Source organism: Prinia subflava, chromosome 34 (genome assembly GCF_021018805.1).
Source record: "Prinia subflava isolate CZ2003 ecotype Zambia chromosome 34, Cam_Psub_1.2, whole genome shotgun sequence".
Taxonomy (NCBI): domain Eukaryota; kingdom Metazoa; phylum Chordata; class Aves; order Passeriformes; family Cisticolidae; genus Prinia; species Prinia subflava.
In genome coordinates this window covers 403,133-421,642 of record NC_086280.1, presented here as the reverse complement: position 1 = coordinate 421,642, position 18,510 = coordinate 403,133, and the positions used below count along the sequence as shown (strand labels likewise).

The 18,510-nt window shown below is 52.6% G+C and overlaps 1 protein-coding gene across 3 annotated transcripts in view; it reads right to left on the bottom strand.

Moving 5' to 3' along the window:
• IKZF4 (IKAROS family zinc finger 4) overlaps positions 1-18,510 on the bottom strand; it is a 40,789-nt gene that overhangs the window by 7,716 nt on the left and 14,563 nt on the right. For all 3 annotated transcript variants that reach the window (XR_010083329.1, XM_063420956.1, XM_063420957.1), the window contains exons 3-7: positions 16,593-16,718; positions 12,444-12,530; positions 9,079-9,339; positions 5,414-5,581; positions 1,437-1,577 (exon numbers count right to left, since the gene is read on the bottom strand). Coding sequence is in view for 2 of the 3 variants with exons in the window: in XM_063420956.1 (XP_063277026.1) it covers positions 1,437-1,577; positions 5,414-5,581; positions 9,079-9,339; positions 12,444-12,530; positions 16,593-16,718 (783 nt within the window). In the remaining variant the exon portion in view is untranslated. The remainder of the gene's footprint in view (positions 1-1,436; positions 1,578-5,413; positions 5,582-9,078; positions 9,340-12,443; positions 12,531-16,592; positions 16,719-18,510) is intronic.

Below are 18,510 nucleotides of genomic sequence, written 5' to 3'. Positions count from 1 at the left end.
CCAAAAAATCCTGCTTTAAAATGGGCTCTGATCCTAAAAATCCCAGGCTGGAATTGATCCTGTGCCCGGGAACACCAGCTGGGAATGGCACTGATCCCAAAAATCCTGCTCTGATGCTGGAAATCCAAATTGGGAATGTTCCTGAAAATCCCATTTTGAAATGGGCCCTGATCCTAAAATTCCAAATTGGGAATATTCGTAAAATCCTGCTCTGAAATAGGTCATGATCCTGGGAATCCCGATAGGGAATATTCCCAAAAATCTCATTTTGAAATGGGCCCTGATCCTGGGAATCCCAATTGGGAATATTCCCAAAAATCCTGCTCTGAAATGGGCCCTGATCCTGGGAATCCCAATTGGGAATATTCCCAAAAATCTCACTCTGAAATGGGCTCTGATCCTAAAATTCCCAACTGAGAATGTCCAAAAAAAATCCTGCTCTGAAATGGGCCCTGATCCTGGGAATCCTAATTGGGAATGTTCCCAAAAATCCCATTTTGAAATGGGTCTTGATCCTAAAATTCCCAATTGGGAATGATCCCTGATCCTAAAAATCCCGGTGCTTCCAGAGGCCCTCGATGAGGAGATGGGAATGCCCCGATTTTGGCTTTTTCCTGGGAAAATTCCGCCTCCCTGCAGCTCCTGAGCCACAATTCCAACCTCAGCTCCTGGAGGAGGCTCCGGGAAGTTCTGGGAATGGGGTTTGGAGTGGGGGATTTGGGATCTGCGGCGGGGACATCGGCTCACGGCACCGGCAGCGCGTTCCCAACACTCCCCAGCCCTTTTCCGTGGGTTTGGGAGCACAAATCTCTCATTCCCAACCCTTTTTCCATGGAAAAGGATCAGGATCCCACAGCTCCCAGCCCCTTTTCCATGGGAAAACATCACAATCCCCCCATGGAAAAGGGTCACAATTTCTCCTTAGATTTGGGATCACAATCCTGTCATTTCCCACCCTTTTTCCATGGAAAAGGGTCACAACTCCACATGGAAAGGGGTCACAATTTCCCCACGGATTTGGGATCACAATCCCACATGGAAAGGGGTCACAATTTCTGCATGGATTTGGGATCACAATCCCCTCACTCCCCTCATTTCCCAACCCTTTTTCCATGGAAAAGGGTCAGGATCTCCTGTGGAAAAGGATCACAATTTCCCCATGGATTTGGGGTCACAATCCCACATAGAAAAGAATCAGGATCCCCCATGGAAAAAGGATCACAATTTCCCCATGTATCTGGGATCACAATCCTCTCATTTCCCACCCTTTTCCATGGAAAAGGATCAGGATCCCCCATGGATTTGGGATCACAATCCCCCACAGAAAGGGATCACCACTTCCCCCTGAATTTGGGATCCCATTTCTGGGATCCCCGCAGCCCCCGGGGGTGTTGTGGATCCCCCCGGATCCCCCCGGATCCCCCGGATCCCCAGACCTGTCTGCGCGGGGCCCTCGGCGGGCAGGCTCCGCAGGAAGCTGTGGCAGCGCTCCCGGTGCTCCTCCAGGCTGCTCTGCTGCTTGTAGCTGCGGCCGCACGAGCTGCACTTGTAGGGCTTGCCCACCGTGGGGGATGAGACTGGGAAAGGACAGGGAAATCAGGATTTGGGATTTGGGATTTGGGATTTGGGGTCTGGGGTATCCCAGTACGAGCTGCACTTGTAGGGCTTGCCCACCGTGGGGGACGAGACTGGGAACGGGGAAAGGACAGGGAAATCAGGATTTGGGAATCAGGATTTGGGAATCAGGATTTGGGATTTGGGAATCAGGATTTGGGATATCCTGGTACGAGCTGCACTTGTAGGGCTTGCCCACGGTCGGGGATGAGACTGGGAATGGGAAAAGGACAGAGAAATCAGGATTTGGGAATCAGGATTTGGGGTTTGGGATCTGGGATATCAGGATTTGGGAATCAGGATTTGGGAATCAGGATTTGGGAATCAGGATTTGGGGTCTGGGAATCAGGATTTGGGAATCAGGATTTGGGGTCTGGGGTATCCCAGTACGAGCTGCACTTGTAGGGCTTGCCCACGGTCGGGGATGAGACTGGGAATGGGGAAAGGACAGGGAAATCAGGATTTGGGAATCAGGATTTGGGGTCTGGGAATCAGGATTTGGGGTTTGGGATATCAGCATTTGAGGTCTGGGATTTGGGATATCCTGGTATGAGCTGCACTTGTAGGGCTTGCCCACGGTCAGGGACGAGACTGGGAACAGGACAGGGAGATCAGGATTTGGGGTTTGGGATTTGGGAATCAGGATTTGGAGTTTGGGAATCAGGATTTGGGATATCCCAGTATGAGCTGCACTTGTAGGGCTTGCCCACCGTGGGGGACGAGACTGGGAAAGGACAGGGAAATCAGAGTTTGGGATTTGGGAATCAGGATTTGGGGTTGGGAATATCTCCTGGTACGAGCTGTACTTGTAGGACTTGCCCACGGTCGGGGACGAGACTGGGAACAGGGAAAGGACAGGGAAATCAGGATTTGGGAATCAGGATTTGGGGTTTGGGGTCTGGGATACCAGGATTTGGGATTTGGGGTCTGGGATTTGGGATATCCTGGTACGAGCTGCACTTGTAGGGCTTGCCCACGGTCAGGGACAAGACTGGGAACGGGGAAAGGACAGGGAAATCAGGATTTGGAAATCAGGATTTGGGGTCTGGGATATGGGACATCAGGATTTGGGAATCAGGATTTGGGAATCAGGATTTGGGGTCTGGGATATCCTGGTACGAGCTGCACTTGTAGGGCTTGCCCACGGTCGGGGACGAGACTGGGAAAGGACAGGGAAATCAGGATTTGGGGTTTGGGATATGGAGAATGGAGGGGGGGAACTGGGAGATGAGGGTGGGAAAAGTGGAAGGAATTGGGAGATGTGGGAGGAACTGGGAAATGTGGGAGAAAATCAACAGTAATTGGGAAATGTGGGAGGAATGTGGGAGAAATTGGGATTGGCAGTGAGAATTGCGATCAGGAACTGGGAATTTGGATCAGGAACTGGAGTCAGCACCAGGAATTTGGATCAGTTCTGGGAATTGAGATCAGTTCTGGGAACTGGAATCAGGAACTGGGATCAGCCCTGGGGAACTCCACTGGGAACTCCATTCCAGAAGTTTCTCCCAGCCGTGTTAAAACCGGGAAGCTCCAGGGCTGGAATTTTCCAGGCTGGGATGAGGAGGAAATCCCGGGGGAATTTTGGCTGCTTTGATGTCGGCTCCTTAATCCCTGATTTTTTTTTTGGGGGAAGCAGATGAAAGCCAGGAGCCCCTCCTGGGAATGCCGGGAATGCAGGGCCCCTCCCCCGCTGGAATCCATGGAAAATTCCATGGAAAATTCGGGATTTCCTCCTTCATCACCTCCCAAAAAAAGCCCAGCCTGGGTTTGGTGGCATGGGGAGGGAATTATCCCAATTCCCGGCCTCTGGAATGAAGGATTCCAAGGAGCCAGGAGTGGAGCCCAAAAATGAGGGGAAATCCCGGGATTTGGATAATTTGGGGTCTCCTGAAGGACCCCAGTGAGGGAAAATCCCGGGATTTGGATAATTTGGGGTCTTCTGAAGGACCCCAGTGAGGGGAAAATCCCTGGAGCAGGAGGCAGATCCAGCTCCAGGAATTTCTGGGAATGGAATTGGGATCCACAAGGGTCACAGAGCTCAAAATGAGGGAAAATCCTGGGATTTGGATAATTTGGGATCCTCTGAAGGACATTAATGGGGAGAAATCCCTGGATTTGGATAATTTGGGATCCTCTGAAGGACATTAATGGGGGAAAATCCTGGGATTTGGATAATTTGGGATCCTCTGAAGGACATTAATGGGTAAAATCCCAGGATTTGGATTATTTGGGGTCTCCTGAAGGACCCCAGTGAGGGGAAAATCCCTGGAGCAGGAGGCAGATCCAGCCCCAGAAATTTCTGGGAATGGGATTGGGATCCACGGGGATGGGATGGAGGGGAAGGGATCTATGGGATCAGTGGGATCAGTGGGATCAATGGGATGGGAAGGGAATCAATGGGATGGGATTTATGGGATTTATGGGATGGGATTAATGGGGTGAATGGGTTGGGATCAAAGGGATCGATGGGATCAATGGAATTAATGGGATGGGATGGGATCAATGAGATCAGTGGGGTGGGATCAATGGGATGGGATTTATGGAATAGGATGGGGTCTATGGGATCAATAGGATGGGATTTACGGGATGGGATCAGTAAGTTAGGAGGAATTGGATCAATAGGATCAATGGCATGGGATTAATGGGATGAGATCATTGGGATGAGATCAATGGGATCCATGAAATTTATGGGATGGGATCTATGGAATTTATGAGATAGAACCAATGGGATTTATGGGATGGGATCAATGGGATCTATGGCATTTATGGGATCTATGGGATGGGATCAATGACATTTATAGGAGGGATCTATGGGATTTATGGGATGGGATCAATGGGATTTATGGGATCAATGACATTTATGGGACAGGTCTCTCCCATGGCCTCTGCCCTGCCTTTCTTTAGGATTCCCCTTTCCCCCCTCACCAGACCCCCCCCAACCCCTCCGAACCCCCCTGCAAACCCCAAAACTCCCCCTGAGCCCCCAAACCTGTCCCTGTCCCCCCAAACCTGTCCCTCCAAACCTGTCCCTGTCCCTCCAAACTCTGTCCCTGTCCCCCCAAACCTGTCCCTGTCCCTCCAAACTCTGTCCCTGTCCCCCCAAACCTGTCCCTGTCCCCTCAACCCTGTCCCTGTCCCCCCAACCCTGTCCCTGTCCCCAAACCTGTCCCTGTCCCCCCAAACCTGTCTCTGTCCCCCCTGTCCCTGTCCCTCCTGTCCCTGTCCCTGTCCCCCCAAACCTGTCCCTGTCCCCTCAACCCTGTCCCTGTCCCCCCAACCCTGTCCCTGTCCCCAAACCTGTCCCTGTCCCCCCAAACCTGTCCCTGTCCCTCCTGTGCCTGTCCCTGTCCCCCCCAAACCCTGTCCCTGTCCCCCCCGTCCCTGTCCCCCCTGTCCCTGTCCCCCCAGACCTGTCCCTGTCCCTGTCCATGTCCATGTCCGTGTCCCTGTCCCTGTCCCCCCCGTCCCTGTCCCTGTCCCCCCAGCCCCTGTCTGTGTCCGTGTCCCTGTCCCCCCTGTCCCAGCCCCTGTCCCGTCCCTGTCCCTGTCCCCTGTCCCATCCCTGTCCCATCCCTGTCCCTGTCCCTGTCCCATCCCTGTCCCTGTCCCGTCCCTGTCCCTGTCCCTGTCCCATCCCTGTCCCTGTCCCCTGTCCCTGTCCCGTCCCTGTCCCTGTCCCTGTCCCTGTCCGTGTCCCTGTCCCTGTCCCGTCCCTGTCCCTGTCCCCTGTCCCTGTCCCCCCCAGCCCTGTCCCAGCCCCTGTCCCTGTCCCAGCCCTGTCCCTGTCCCTGTCCCTCACCCGAGTGTGTTCTCAGGTGGCCGCTCAGGGCGTCGCGGCGCCGGCAGGCGTAGGAGCAGAAGGGGCACTTGAAGGGTTTCTCCCCCGAGTGCAGCTTGATGTGACGCAGGAGGTTCCCCTTCTGCGTGAAGGAGGCACCGCACTGCTGGCACTGGAACGGCCGCTCCCCTGGAAAACAGGGAAAAATCCCAAAATTCCTGAAATTCCCAATGGGAAACAATCCCAAAAAACCCAAATTCTAATCCAAATCCAGCACTGCTGGTACTGGAACGGCCGCTCGCCTGGAAAACAGGGAAAAATCCCGGAATTCCCAATGGGAAACAATCCCAAAAAACCCAAATTCTAACCCTGACCCAGCACTGCTGGCACTGGAACGGCCGCTCCCCTGGAAAACAGGGAAAAATCCTGGAATTCCCAAAATTCCCAATGGGAAACAATCCCAAAAAACCCAAATCCTAACCCAAACCCAGCACTGCTGGCACTGGAACGGCCGCTCCCCTGGAAAACAGGGAAAAATCACAAAATTCCCAATGGGAAACAATCCCAAAAAACCCAAACCCCAATCCTGACCCCGCACTGCTGGCACTGGAACGGCCGCTCCCCTGGAAAACAGGGAAAAATCCCAAAATTCCCAAAATTCCCAATGGGAAACAATCCCAGAAAACCCAAATCCTAACCCAAACCCAGCACTGCTGGCACTGGAACGGCCGCTCCCCTGCAAAACAGGGAAAAATCCCAAAATTCCTGATAGGAAACAATCCCAAAAAACCCAAATCCTAACGCTGACCCTGCACTGCTGGCACTGGAACGGCCGCTCCCCTGGAAAACAGGGAAAAATCCCAAAATTCCCAATGGGAAACAATCCCAAAAAACCCAAATTCTAACCCAAACCCAGCACTGCTGGCACTGGAACGGCCGCTCGCCTGGAAAACAGGGAAAAATCCCAAAATTCCTGAAATTCCCGATGGGAAACAATCCCAAAAAACCCAAATCCTAATCCTGACCCAGCACTGCTGGCACTGGAACGGCCGCTCCCCTGGAAAACAGGGAAAAATCCTGGAATTCCCAATGGGAAACAATCCCAAAAAACCCAAATCCTGACCCTGACCCAGCACTGCTGGCACTGGAACGGCCGCTCCCCTGGAAAACAGGGAAAAATCCCAAAATTCCTGAAATTCCCAATGGGAAACAATCCCAAAAAACCCAAATCCTAACCCAAACCCAGCACTGCTGGCACTGGAACGGCCGCTCCCCTGGAAAACAGGGAAAAATCCCAAAATTCCCAAAGGGAAACAATCCCAAAAAACCCAAATCCTAATCCTGACCCAGCACTGCTGGCACTGGAACGGCCGCTCCCCTGGAAAACAGGGAAAAATCCTGGAATTCCTGAAATTCCCAATGGAAAACAATCCCAAAAAACCCAAATCCTAATCCTGACCCAGCACTGCTGGCACTGGAACGGCCACTCCCCTGGAAAACAGGGAAAAATCCCAAAATTCCCGAAATTCCCAAAGGGAAACAATCCCAAAAAACCCAAATCCTAATCCTGACCCAGCACTGCTGGCACTGGAACGGCCGCTCGCCTGGAAAACAGGGAAAAATCCTGGAATTCCTGAAATTCCCAATGGAAAACAATCCCAAAAAACCCAAATCCTAATCCTGACCCAGCACTGCTGGCACTGGAACGGCCGCTCGCCTGGAAAACAGGGAAAAATCCCAAAATTCCTGAAATTCCCAATGGGAAACAATCCCAAAAAACCCAAACCCAGCCCTCAGAATTCCCATTTTTTCTCCGTTTTTTCCCATTTTTCCCCATTTTTTCTCCGTTTTTTCCCATTTTTTCTCCGTTTTTCCCCATTTTTTCTCCGTTTTTCCCCATTTTTCCCCATTTTTTCCCATTTTTCCCTGTTTCTCCCCATTTTCTCACCGGTGTGGCTGCGTTTGTGCACCATCAGCACGTTGGGCCCGATGCACACCATTCCCAGCGCCCAGAATTCCCATTTTTTCTCCATTTTTCCCCGTTTTTCCCCATTTTTTCTCCGTTTTTGCCCATTTTTTCTCCGTTTTTGCCCATTTTTTCCCATTTTCTCACCGGTGTGGCTGCGTTTGTGCACCATCAGCACGTTGGGCCCGATGCACACCATTCCCAGCCCCCAGAATTCCCATTTTTTCTCCGTTTTTGCCCATTTTTTCTCCGTTTTTTCTCCATTTTTGCCCATTTTTTCCCCGTTTTTTCCCATTTTTCCCCATTTTTTCCCATTTTTCCCCATTTTCTCCCCGTTTCTCACCGGTGTGGCTGCGTTTGTGCACCATCAGCACGTTGGGCCCGATGCACACCATTCCCAGCCCCCAGAATTCCCATTTTTTCTCCGTTTTTTCTCAGTTTTTTCCCATTTTTTCCCCGTTTTTCCCCATTTTTTCCCCGTTTTTGCCCGTTTTTCCCCGTTTTTGCCCCGTTTCTCACCGGTGTGGCTGCGTTTGTGCACCATCAGCACGTTGGGCCCGATGCACACCATTCCCAGCCCCCAGAATTCCCATTTTTTCTCCGTTTTTGCCCATTTTTTCTCCGTTTTTCCCCATTTTTTGCCCATTTTTCCCCATTTTTCTCCGTTTTTCCCCATTTTTTCTCCGTTTTTCCCCATTTTTTCCCGTTTTTGCCCATTTTTTCCCCGTTTTCTCCCCGTTTCTCACCGGTGTGGCTGCGTTTGTGCACCATCAGCACGTTGGGCCCGATGCACACCATTCCCAGCCCCCAGAATTCCCATTTTTTCTCCATTTTTGCCCATTTATTCTCCATTTTTGCCCATTTTTTGCCCATTTTTTCCCCGTTTTTTCCCATTTTTTCTCAGTTTTTTCCCATTTTTTCTCCGTTTTTCCCCATTTTCTCGCCGTTTTTCCCCATTTTCTCCCCATTTTCTCACCGGTGTGGCTGCGTTTGTGCACCATCAGCACGTTGGGCCCGATGCACACCATTCCCAGCCCCCAGAATTCCCATTTTTTCCCCATTTTTTCTCATTTTTTCTCCGTTTTTGCCCATTTTTTCCCCGTTTTTCCCCATTTTTTCCCCGTTTTTGCCCGTTTTTCCCCGTTTTTGCCCCGTTTCTCACCGGTGTGGCTGCGTTTGTGCACCATCAGCACGTTGGGCCCGATGCACACCATTCCCAGCCCCCAGAATTCCCATTTTTTCTCCGTTTTTTGCCCATTTTTTCTCCGTTTCTCCCCGTTTTTTCCCATTTTTTCCCATTTTCTCACCGGTGTGGCTGCGTTTGTGCACCATCAGCACGTTGGGCCCGATGCACACCATTCCCAGCGCCCAGAATTCCCATTTTTTGCCCGTTTTTTTCCCATTTTTTCCCCGTTTTTGCCCCGTTTCTCACCGGTGTGGCTGCGTTTGTGCACCATCAGCACGTTGGGCCCGATGCACACCATTCCCAGCCCCCAGAATTCCCATTTTTTGCCCGTTTTTTCCCATTTTTTCTCCGTTTTTGCCCATTTTTTCTCCGTTTTTGCCCATTTTTTCCCCGTTTTTCCCCATTTTTCCCCGTTTTCTCCCATTTTCTCACCGGTGTGGCTGCGTTTGTGCACCATCAGCACGTTGGGCCCGATGCACACCATTCCCAGCCCCCAGAATTCCCATTTTTTCCCGTTTTCTCCCCGTTTCTCACCGGTGTGGCTGCGTTTGTGCACCATCAGCACGTTGGGCCCGATGCACACCATCCCGCACACGTCACATTTGAGTTTCCCGTTGGGCAGGCGGATCCCGCCCGGCGAGTGCGGCTCCGGGAAGGGCTCCGGGAAGGGCTCCGGGAAGGGCTCCGGGAAGGGCTCCGGCCCCGAGTCCTCCCCGGGGCCCTCCCGGCCCTCCCGGGACAGCGGCCGGCCCTGGGACTCCTCGTCCGAGGACATCTCCACCTTGATGGAGTTGGCTGGGGAGAGGGAGAGACGGCGTCAGGAGGGGGAAAATGGGGAGAAAATGGGGAGAAAATGGGGTCGGGAGAGGGGAAAATGGGGGAAATGGGGGGAAAATGGGAGGAAAATGGGGTCAGGAGAGGGGAAAATGGGGAAAAACAGGGAGAAATGGGGTCGGGAGAGGGGAAAATGAGACAAGGAGAGGGGGAAATGGGGAGAAATGGGGGGAAATGGGGTCAGGAGAAGGGGGAATGGGGGAGAATGGGGAAAAACAGGGAGAAACGGGGAGAAACGGGGTCAGGAGAGGGGAAAACGGGGTCAGGAGGGAGAGAATGGGATCAGAAGAGAGGGGAAATGGGGAAAAACAGGGAGAAACAGGATCAGGAGAGGAGAAAATGGGAGGAAAATGGGGTCAGGAGAGGGGAATGGGATCAGGAGAGGGGGAAATGGGGAAAAATGGGGAAAAACAGGGAGAAACGGGGAGAAATTGGGAGAAACAGAGAAACGGGGTCAGGAGAGGGGAAAATGGGGAGAGAATTCGGGAGAATTTTCTTCCCGATTTTCAGCAGGAGAAAAATTCCCTGGAAAATTCCAGGCCGGGATCTGCCCCCGGAGCGCCGATCCTAGCGGGGAAAAAGCGGGAAAATTCCAGGATTTCTCCCCAAAATCCCAACTTTCAGCTCAGGGATCCCAGAAAACGCCGGGAATATCCCGGAATTTCCTTGGGAAGGTCCCGGGGGGGAAATTCCTGCTGGGAATTTTGGGAGGTCCCGGGAGAGCTCGGGAATGTTGGGAATGGGGATTTGGAGTTTCCCTGGAGCGGGGGAATCGGGAATTTGGGAATTTGGGAAGGGATTTGGGAATTTGGGATTCAGGGATTTGGGAATTTGGGATTCAGGGATTTGGGAATTTGGGATTCAGGGATTCAGGGATTTGGGAATCAGGGAAGAGAAGAGATTTAGGGAAGGGGTTTGGGGATTTAGGAAAAGGAATCGGGAAAGGGGTTTGGGAAACTGGGAAGGGATTTGGGAAAGGGATTTGGGGATTCAAGGATTTGGGAATTCGGGAATTGGGGATTCAGGAATCAGGGCAGGGATTTGGGGATTCGGGAAAGGGAATCAGGGAAAAGATTTTGGGAAAGGGATTTTGGAAAAGGAATCGGGAAAGGGATTTGGGAATCTGGGAAAGGATTTGGGAAAGGGAATTCAGGAAAGGGAATTGGGGATTCAGGGATTTGGGAATTTGGGAATCAGGCAAGGGAAGAGATTTAGGGAAGGGATTTGGGGATTCAAGGATTTGGGAATTGGGGATTCAGGGATCAGGGAAGGGATTTGGGATTCAGGGATTTGGGATTCAGGAAAGAGGTTTGGGAATAGAGGATTCAGGAAAAGGAAATGGAGAAGGGAATGAGGGAAAGGATTTGGGAATCAGGGAAAGGAATCAGGGATAGAATTTGGGAATCAGGGAAGGGATGCAGGGAAGGGATTCAGGAATTGGGGAGAGGGAATTCAGGGATTCAGGGATTCGGGATTCAGGATTCAGGGAAGGAATTTGGGAATCAGGGCCAGGATTTGGGATTCAGGGAAGGAATTTAGGAAAGGGATTTGGGGATTCAGGGAAGGGAATTCAGGGATTCAGGGATTTGGGATTCAGGGAAGGGAAACTGGGAAGGGATTTGGGAATCAGGGCCAGGATTTGGGAATCAGGGAAGGGATTCAGGAATCAGGACCAGGATTTGGGAATCAGGGCTGGGATTCCTCCCCTGCTGCCCCTGGAATTCCGGCCGGGCTCCTCCCCCTCCCCGGGGCTCTCCCGGGAATTCCAGTCCCGGCAATTCCCGGCAATTCCTGGCAGCAATTCCCGGCAATTCCCCGGGAGTGGCTCCGCTCCCCATCCCGGGAATTTCCCCTTCTCTCCCCCTCTGGGAATTCCGGGAATCATTCCCGGGAATCGGGGCGGGCTCGCATTCCAGAGGGCTCATCCCACATTCCAGCCCAGCCACCCTCTGGAATGCCGAAATTCCAGAGGTCCCGGGAGGAAAAGAAGGAAAACAGGAGGGAATTCCTGGAGAATTCCCGGAGTTTTCCCACATTCCTGGGAATTTCCCCCCTTCCCCATCGGAATCCCAGAGAATCCTTTGGAATTCTGAGATTCCAGAGCTCGCAGGGCTTTTCCAGGATGGAAAAATGAGATTAAAAAATGAGGGAAGGGAGGGAATTCCAAGAGTTTTCCACATTCCAGAGGATTCCAGGAGTGGGAAGGGCCTCAGCCTCTGGAATGCCGAAATTCCAGAGCTCCCGGGGGTTTGCCAGGGGAAATTTGGGATAAAAAATGAGGGATGGGAGCGAATTCCCGGCGAATTCCAGGGGGTGCTGCTCCTGAAATACCAGAGTTTGGGATTTATCCCAAAATTTGGGGAATTCTGGGAATTCTGGGAATTGGGAATTCTCACTGGGCAAAGGGGGAGATGGGAGTGGGAGCTGGGGAGGGGAATCCCGGGAATATTCTGGGAATTTGGGGAATATTTGGGGAATTTTGGGAATATTCTGGGAATACTCCCTGGGGGAGCAGGGGCTGAGGAAGGAATTCTGGGATACTCCAGGAATATTTTTGGAATATTGTGGGAATTCTGGGAATTTTGGGAATATTTTAGGAATATTTTGGGAATATTCTGGGAATATTTTGGGAATATTTTGGGGAATATTCTGGGAATATTCTGGGCATATTTTGGGAATATTTTGGGGATATTTTGGGGATATTTTGGGAATATTTTGGGAATATTTTGGGAATATTTTGGGAATATTTTGGGGAATATTCTGGGCATATTTGGGGAATATTTTGAGGAATATTTTGGGAATATTCTGGGCATATTCTGGGGATATTTTGGGGATATTTTGGGGATATTTTGGGGATATTTTGGGGATATTTTGGGAATATTCTGGGCATATTTTGGGGAATATTTGGGGAATATTCTCGGCATATTTGGGGAATATTTTGGGAATATTTTGAGGAATATTTTGGGAATATTTTGGGAATATTTTGGGGAATATTCTGGGAATATTCTGGGCATATTCTGGGGAATATTTTGGGAATATTTTTGGAATATTCTGGGCATACTCACCGGGGGAGCGCGGGGACGAGCGGGGGCTGGGGGGGCTGCGGGCGGCTCCGGGAGGGAATTCCTGCTCCAGGGGGGAATCCCCACGGCCTGGGGGAAACAGGGAAGGGCTCAGGGCGGGAGAACGGGGAGAATTCCCAGCCTGGAGCCCCTGCCTGGAGCTGGGATCTGCTCCCATTCCCAAATCCCAAATCCCAAATCCCCACACCCGGATCTGGGAATGGTTTGGAGGCCAAGGATTCAATTCCAGAGGGAAATTCCCAAATCTCAACCCCACCCTGGATTTGGAAAGGGCTGGGACAGGAATTTGTTCCCATTCCAGATTCTGGGATTTGTTCCCATTCCCAAATCCCAAATCTCCACACCCAGATTTGGGATGGGCTGGAACAGGAATTTGTTCCCATTCCAGATCCCAATTCCCCTGCCTGGATTTGGGAATGGTTTGGAGGCCAAGGATTTAATTCCAGAGGGAAATTCCAAATCCCAACCCCGCCCTGGATTTGGGAAGGGCTGGGATTGTTCCCATTCCCAAATCCCAAATCCCCACACCCGGATCTGGGAATGGTTTGGAGGCCAAGGATTTAATTCCAGAGGGAAATTCCAAATCTCAACCACACCCTGGATTTGGGAAGGGCTGGGACAGGAATTTGTTCCCATTCCTGATCCTGGGATTTGTTCCCATTCCAGGTCCCGATCCCAGAGCCCTGTCCTGGATTTGGGAGGTGCTGGAGGAGCAGGGATTTAATTCCAGAGGGAAATTCCCGATCCCAAACCCCCAGACCTGGATTTGGGAAGGGCTGGGATTGTTCCCATTCCCAATCCCAACCCCCATCCCGGTGATCCAAAGGGATCCAAACCCCCCTGGATCTCCCCCCTGCTCCAGGCCCCTTTCCCAGGAGCTGCAATTCCCAAATTTCCTCCCCGATCCCAAATTTCCCCTGATCCCAAAACTCCCTCCCATCCCAAATTTCCTTTCCCCATTCCCAGATTTCCCCGATCCCAAATTTCTGACCCAAATCCCCCCCAGCCCCAAATTCTGATCCCAAATTTCCTCCCCCTGATCCCAAACTCCCCCAATCCCAAATTTTCATTTCTCCATTCCCAAACTTCCCCTGACCCCAAATTTCTGATCCCGAATTTCCCCCGATCCCAAATTTTGATCCCAAATTTCCTCCTGATCCCAAATTTCTGATTCTGAATTCCCCCCAGTCCCGAATTCTGATCCCAAATTTCTGTTCCCGAATTCCCCCCATGATCCCAAATTTCCAATCCCAAATTTCTGACCCAGAATTTCCCCTGATCCCAAATTCTGATCCCAAATTTCCTCCCTCTGATCCCAAACTCCCCCAATCCCAAATTTCCCTTCCCCACTTCCAAATTTCCCCCCGATCCCAAATTTTGATCCCAAATTTCCTCCTGATTCCAACTTTCTGATTCCGAATTCCCCCCCAATCCCAAATTCTGATCCCAAATTTCTGATCCTGAATTCCTCCCATGATCCCAAATTTCCAATCCCAAATTTCTGACCCAGAATTTCCCCCCCAATCCCAAATTCTGATCCCAAATTTCTGACCCAGAATTTCCCCTGATCCCAAATTTCTGACCCAGAATTTTCCCCCAATCCCAAATTCTGATCCCAAATTTCTGACCCAGAATTTCCCCCCCAATCCCAAATTTCTGACCCAGAATTTTCCCCCAATCCCAAATTCTGATCCCAAATTTCTGATCCTGAATTCCCCCCATGATCCCAAATTTCCAATCCCAAATTCTGATCCCAAATTTCTGACCCAGAATTTCCCCTGATCCCAAATTCTGATCCCAAATTTCCCCCCCCCATCCCAAATTTCTGCCCCCCCTCTCCCTCCCCCCGTCCCAAATTCCTCCCTCCGTGGGAACGGCCGGAATTTCGGGACGGCCGATTCCCCCCGGAGCAGCTGGGAATGCGATTTCCAAACTTTTCCGGCCCAGCTGGAATTTTTGGCCGGGAAGAACTCCCGGGAAATTCGCCCTGGGAGCGGCTCCGGAGTTTCCCAAACCCTCCCGAGGGGGAGGGGAGGGGAGGGGGGGTTTGGAAAATTCCCAAATTCCCGGGAAAAGCCTGGGAAAGGCCGGGAGGAGCCGTTCCCGCTCCTCGGGAATGTTGGGAATGTCGAGCCCGGGGCAGCCAGAGGGGGGGTCAGCCTGGATATTCCGGATATTCCAGGGGTGAATTCCCAGGGAAAAATCGGGATTTGGCAGGGGTCAGGCCTCTCCCAGTTTGGGAATTCCAGCATTCCCAAATTTTCCTCCCCAGGATCCTTAAATTCTCCTCCAGAAGCCCCAAATTTCCTTTTTCAGGATTCCTAAATTCACCCCCAGAATTCCCAAATTTTCCTCTCCATGATCCCTAAATTGCTCTCCAGCATTCCCAAATTTTACTCTCTAGGATCCTCAAATTCACCCCCAGAATTCCCAAATTTCCCTTTTCAGTATCCTTAAATCCCTCTCCAGAATTCCCAAATTTTCCTCTCTAGGATCCTTAAAATCCGTGCCAGAATTCCCAAATTTCCCTCTCCAGAATTCCCAGATTTCCCCCTAGAGCTGGATGTGACTCCACGGGCACCTCTGTCCCGGGACAGGGAATTCCAGGATCCCTAAATTCCATCTCTGCCTCCTCCAGGGGCAAATCCCAAATCCCAAATTCCCTTTGGGATGATCCCAGAGCCTCACCCTGATCCCACCCGGCTCTGATCCCACTCCAAGGGGTTTTTCCATGGAAAAAAGGGAATTCCAGGACCCCTAAATCCCATTCCAGGATCCCTAAATCCCTTCCAGAGCTACTCCCGAGCAAATCCCAGATCCCAAATTCCCTTTGGGAACCTCCTGGAGCCTCATCCTGATCCCACCCAGCTCTGATCCCACTCCAAGGGCTTTTTTCCATGGAAAAGGGAAATTCCAGGAGCCCTGGATCCCCAAATCCCATTCCAGGACCCCTAAATCCCATCCCGGGACCCCCAAATCCTTTCCAGGGCTGCTCCAGGGGCAAATCCCGAATCCCAAATTCCTGGGATCGACCTTTGGGATGATCCCGGAGCCTCACCCTGATCCCACCCGACTCCGATCCCACTCCAAGGGCTTTTTCCATGGAAAAGGGGAATTCCAGGAGCCCCAAATCCCATTCCAGGATCCCTAAATCCCTAAATCCCATTCCAGGAGCCCCAAATCTCTTCCAGAGCTGCTCCAGGGGCAAATCCCAAATCCCAAATTCCCTTTTAGAACCTCCCGGAGCCTCACCCGGATCCCACCCGGCTCTGATCCCACTCCAAGGGCTTTTTCCATGGAAAAGGGGAATTCCAGGAGCCCCAAATCCCATTCCAGGAGCCCTAAATCCCTAAATCCCATTCCAGGAGCCCCCAAATCCCATTCCAGGAGCCCCCAATCCCATTCCAGGAGCCCTGGATCCCTAAATCCTATTCCAGGACCCCCAAATCCCTTCCAGAGCTGCTCCAGGGGAAAATCCCAAATCCCAAATTCCTGGGATCGACCTTTGGGATGATTCCGGAGCCTCATCCCGATCCCACCCAGCTCCGATCCCACTCCAAGGGCTTTTTCCATGGAAAAGGGGAATTCCAGGACCCCTAAATCCCATTCCAGGACCCCCAAATCCCATCCCGGGACCCCCAAATCCCAAAAACCCCCCGGCACCGACCTTTGGGATGCCCCCGCAGCCTCATCCCGCTCCCACCCGGCTCCGATCCCGCTCCCAGCGCTTTTCCCACGGCAAAAGGGGAAATTCCGGGATCCCCGAATCCCAAAAAAAAATCCCAAATCCCAAAAAAAAAAGGCGCCGCCGACCTTTGGGAATCTCCTGCAGCCTCATCCCGCTCCGCGCTCCCGACCCCGACAATTCCAGCGGCTCCAAATCCCCAAATCCCGGAGGCGCTCCGGGAATCTCCGGCTCCTCCCAAATCCCCAAATCCCCAAATCCCACCCCGGGGAGTGGCCAAAGCTCTCCCGCTCTTCCCTCCTCCCTCATTCCAGCCGGGAATTCCTGAAATCCCTTCAATCCCCTCCCAGCGCGGGTTGATTTTTTTGTGTTTTTCCCACCCCCCTCCCGGAGTTGATTTTTCCCGGATTTTTTTGGGTTTTTCCCGGGATTTGGCGGGGCCGTACCTTGCGGGAGGAATCCCGGAGATCCCTGGATCGGGATTCCCGGGAAGCAGCGCGGGATCCCGGCAGGGCGCAGGGCGGCGCTGGCGGGGCGCACGCAGCCGCTCACCTTCCAGGAAGAGCAGATTCCTGGAATCCAGGGAAAATCCAGGGAAAATCCAGGGAAAATCCAGGGAAAATCCAGCTCAGGAGAGGGAGGAGGAGGAGGAGGGAGCGGCCAGGGGTGCCAGGGGTTCCCGGGGTTTGAGCGGGATGAGGAGTGGAGCGCTCCCAAAAACCGGGAACTGGGAATTCCAGCGGGAATGAGGCAGGAATGGGGCAGGGGAGGAGGAGGAGGAGGGAATGTGGGAATGTGGGAATGTGGGAATAATGTGGGAAAGTGGGAATGTGGGAAGGTTCCCAGATTTCAGAGGGATCCCGGGGTTTTAGTGGGATTTGGATCAGAAATGGAGCATTCCCAAAAACCGGGAACTGGGAATTCCATCGGGAATGAGGCAGGAATGGGGCTGGGGAGGAGGAGGAGGGAGGCGGGAATGTGGGAATGTGGGAATGTGGGAATAATGTGGGAAAGTGGGAATGTGGGAAGGTTCCCAGATTTCAGAGGGATCCCGGGGTTTTAGTGGGATTTGGATCAGAAATGGAGCATTCCCAAAAACCGGGAACTGGGAATTCCAGCGGGAATGAGGCAGGAATGGGGCTGGGGAGGAGGAGGAGGGAGGCGGGAATGTGGGAATGTGGGAATGAGGGAAGGGGAGAGGGGTCCCTGATTTCAGAGGGATCCCAGATTTCAGAGGGATCCCAGGGGTTTAGTGGGATTTGGATCAGAAATGAGGCATTCCCAAAAACCGGGAACTGGGAATTCCAGCGGGAATGAGGCAGGAATGGGGGAGGATGAGGAGGAGGAGGGAATGTGGGAAGGGGAGAGGGGTCCCGGATTCCAGAGGGATCCCAGAATTTCAGCGGGATGGGGATGAGAAATGAGGCATTCCCAAAAGGCAGGGAGTGGGAATGGGAATGTGGGAATGTGGGAATGGGAATGTGGGAATGTGGGAGGAAGAATTTGGTGGGATGGGGCTGAGGAAAAGCAGGAACCGGGAATGGAGCCGGGAATTGCCCCGGGAATGGGGCTGGGAAAAGCTCAGGAATGAAGAGGGAGGAGGAGGAGGAGGGATGGGAATGTGGGGAGAGATTCCAGGGATTCCAGAGGGATTGGGATGAGCAGAGGCACAAACGGGGCATTCCCAAAAATCGGGAATTGGGGATGGAGCCGGGAACTGCCCCGGGAATGTGGGAATGGCTCAGAGCGAATGGGGGATCCCAGGATTTCCATGGGATCCCAGGATTTCCGTGGCATCCCAGGATTTCCGTGGGAACGGGAATGTGGGGAGGGAGGAGGGGGAGCAGATCCCAGATTTTAGTCCTGGCCAAGAGCAGGAACCGGGAATTCCAGTGGGAATTGCCCCGGGAAGCGGAGAGGGAGGGGAGGGAGAGGGGTGGGAATTCAGGAGGGAGCGCAGGGTTCGGATCCCGGATTTTAGAGGGATCCCAGATTTTCCAGGGAGAAATGGGACATTCCCAAAAACTCCGGGATGGAGCCGGGACGAGCTGGGAATGAGGGAGGAGGAGGAGGGAGAAGGGAATGTGGGAATGTGAGGGGGAGGAGGGGATGAGACGGAGCGGGGGGGGGGTTTGGATCCCAGATTTTAATGGAAAATGGGAAATTCCCAAAAACCGGGAATGGGAATGGAGCTGGGAATGGGAGAGGGAGAGGAGGAGGAGGAGGAGGGAGAGGGGTGGGAATTTGGGAATGTGGGAAGGGAGAGCGGGGATGGATCCAGGGAATCAGCAGGATCCAGGATTGATCCAGGGGCTCAGGAAAGGTCCGGGATGGATCCAGAGGCTCAGGAAAGGTCCGGGATGG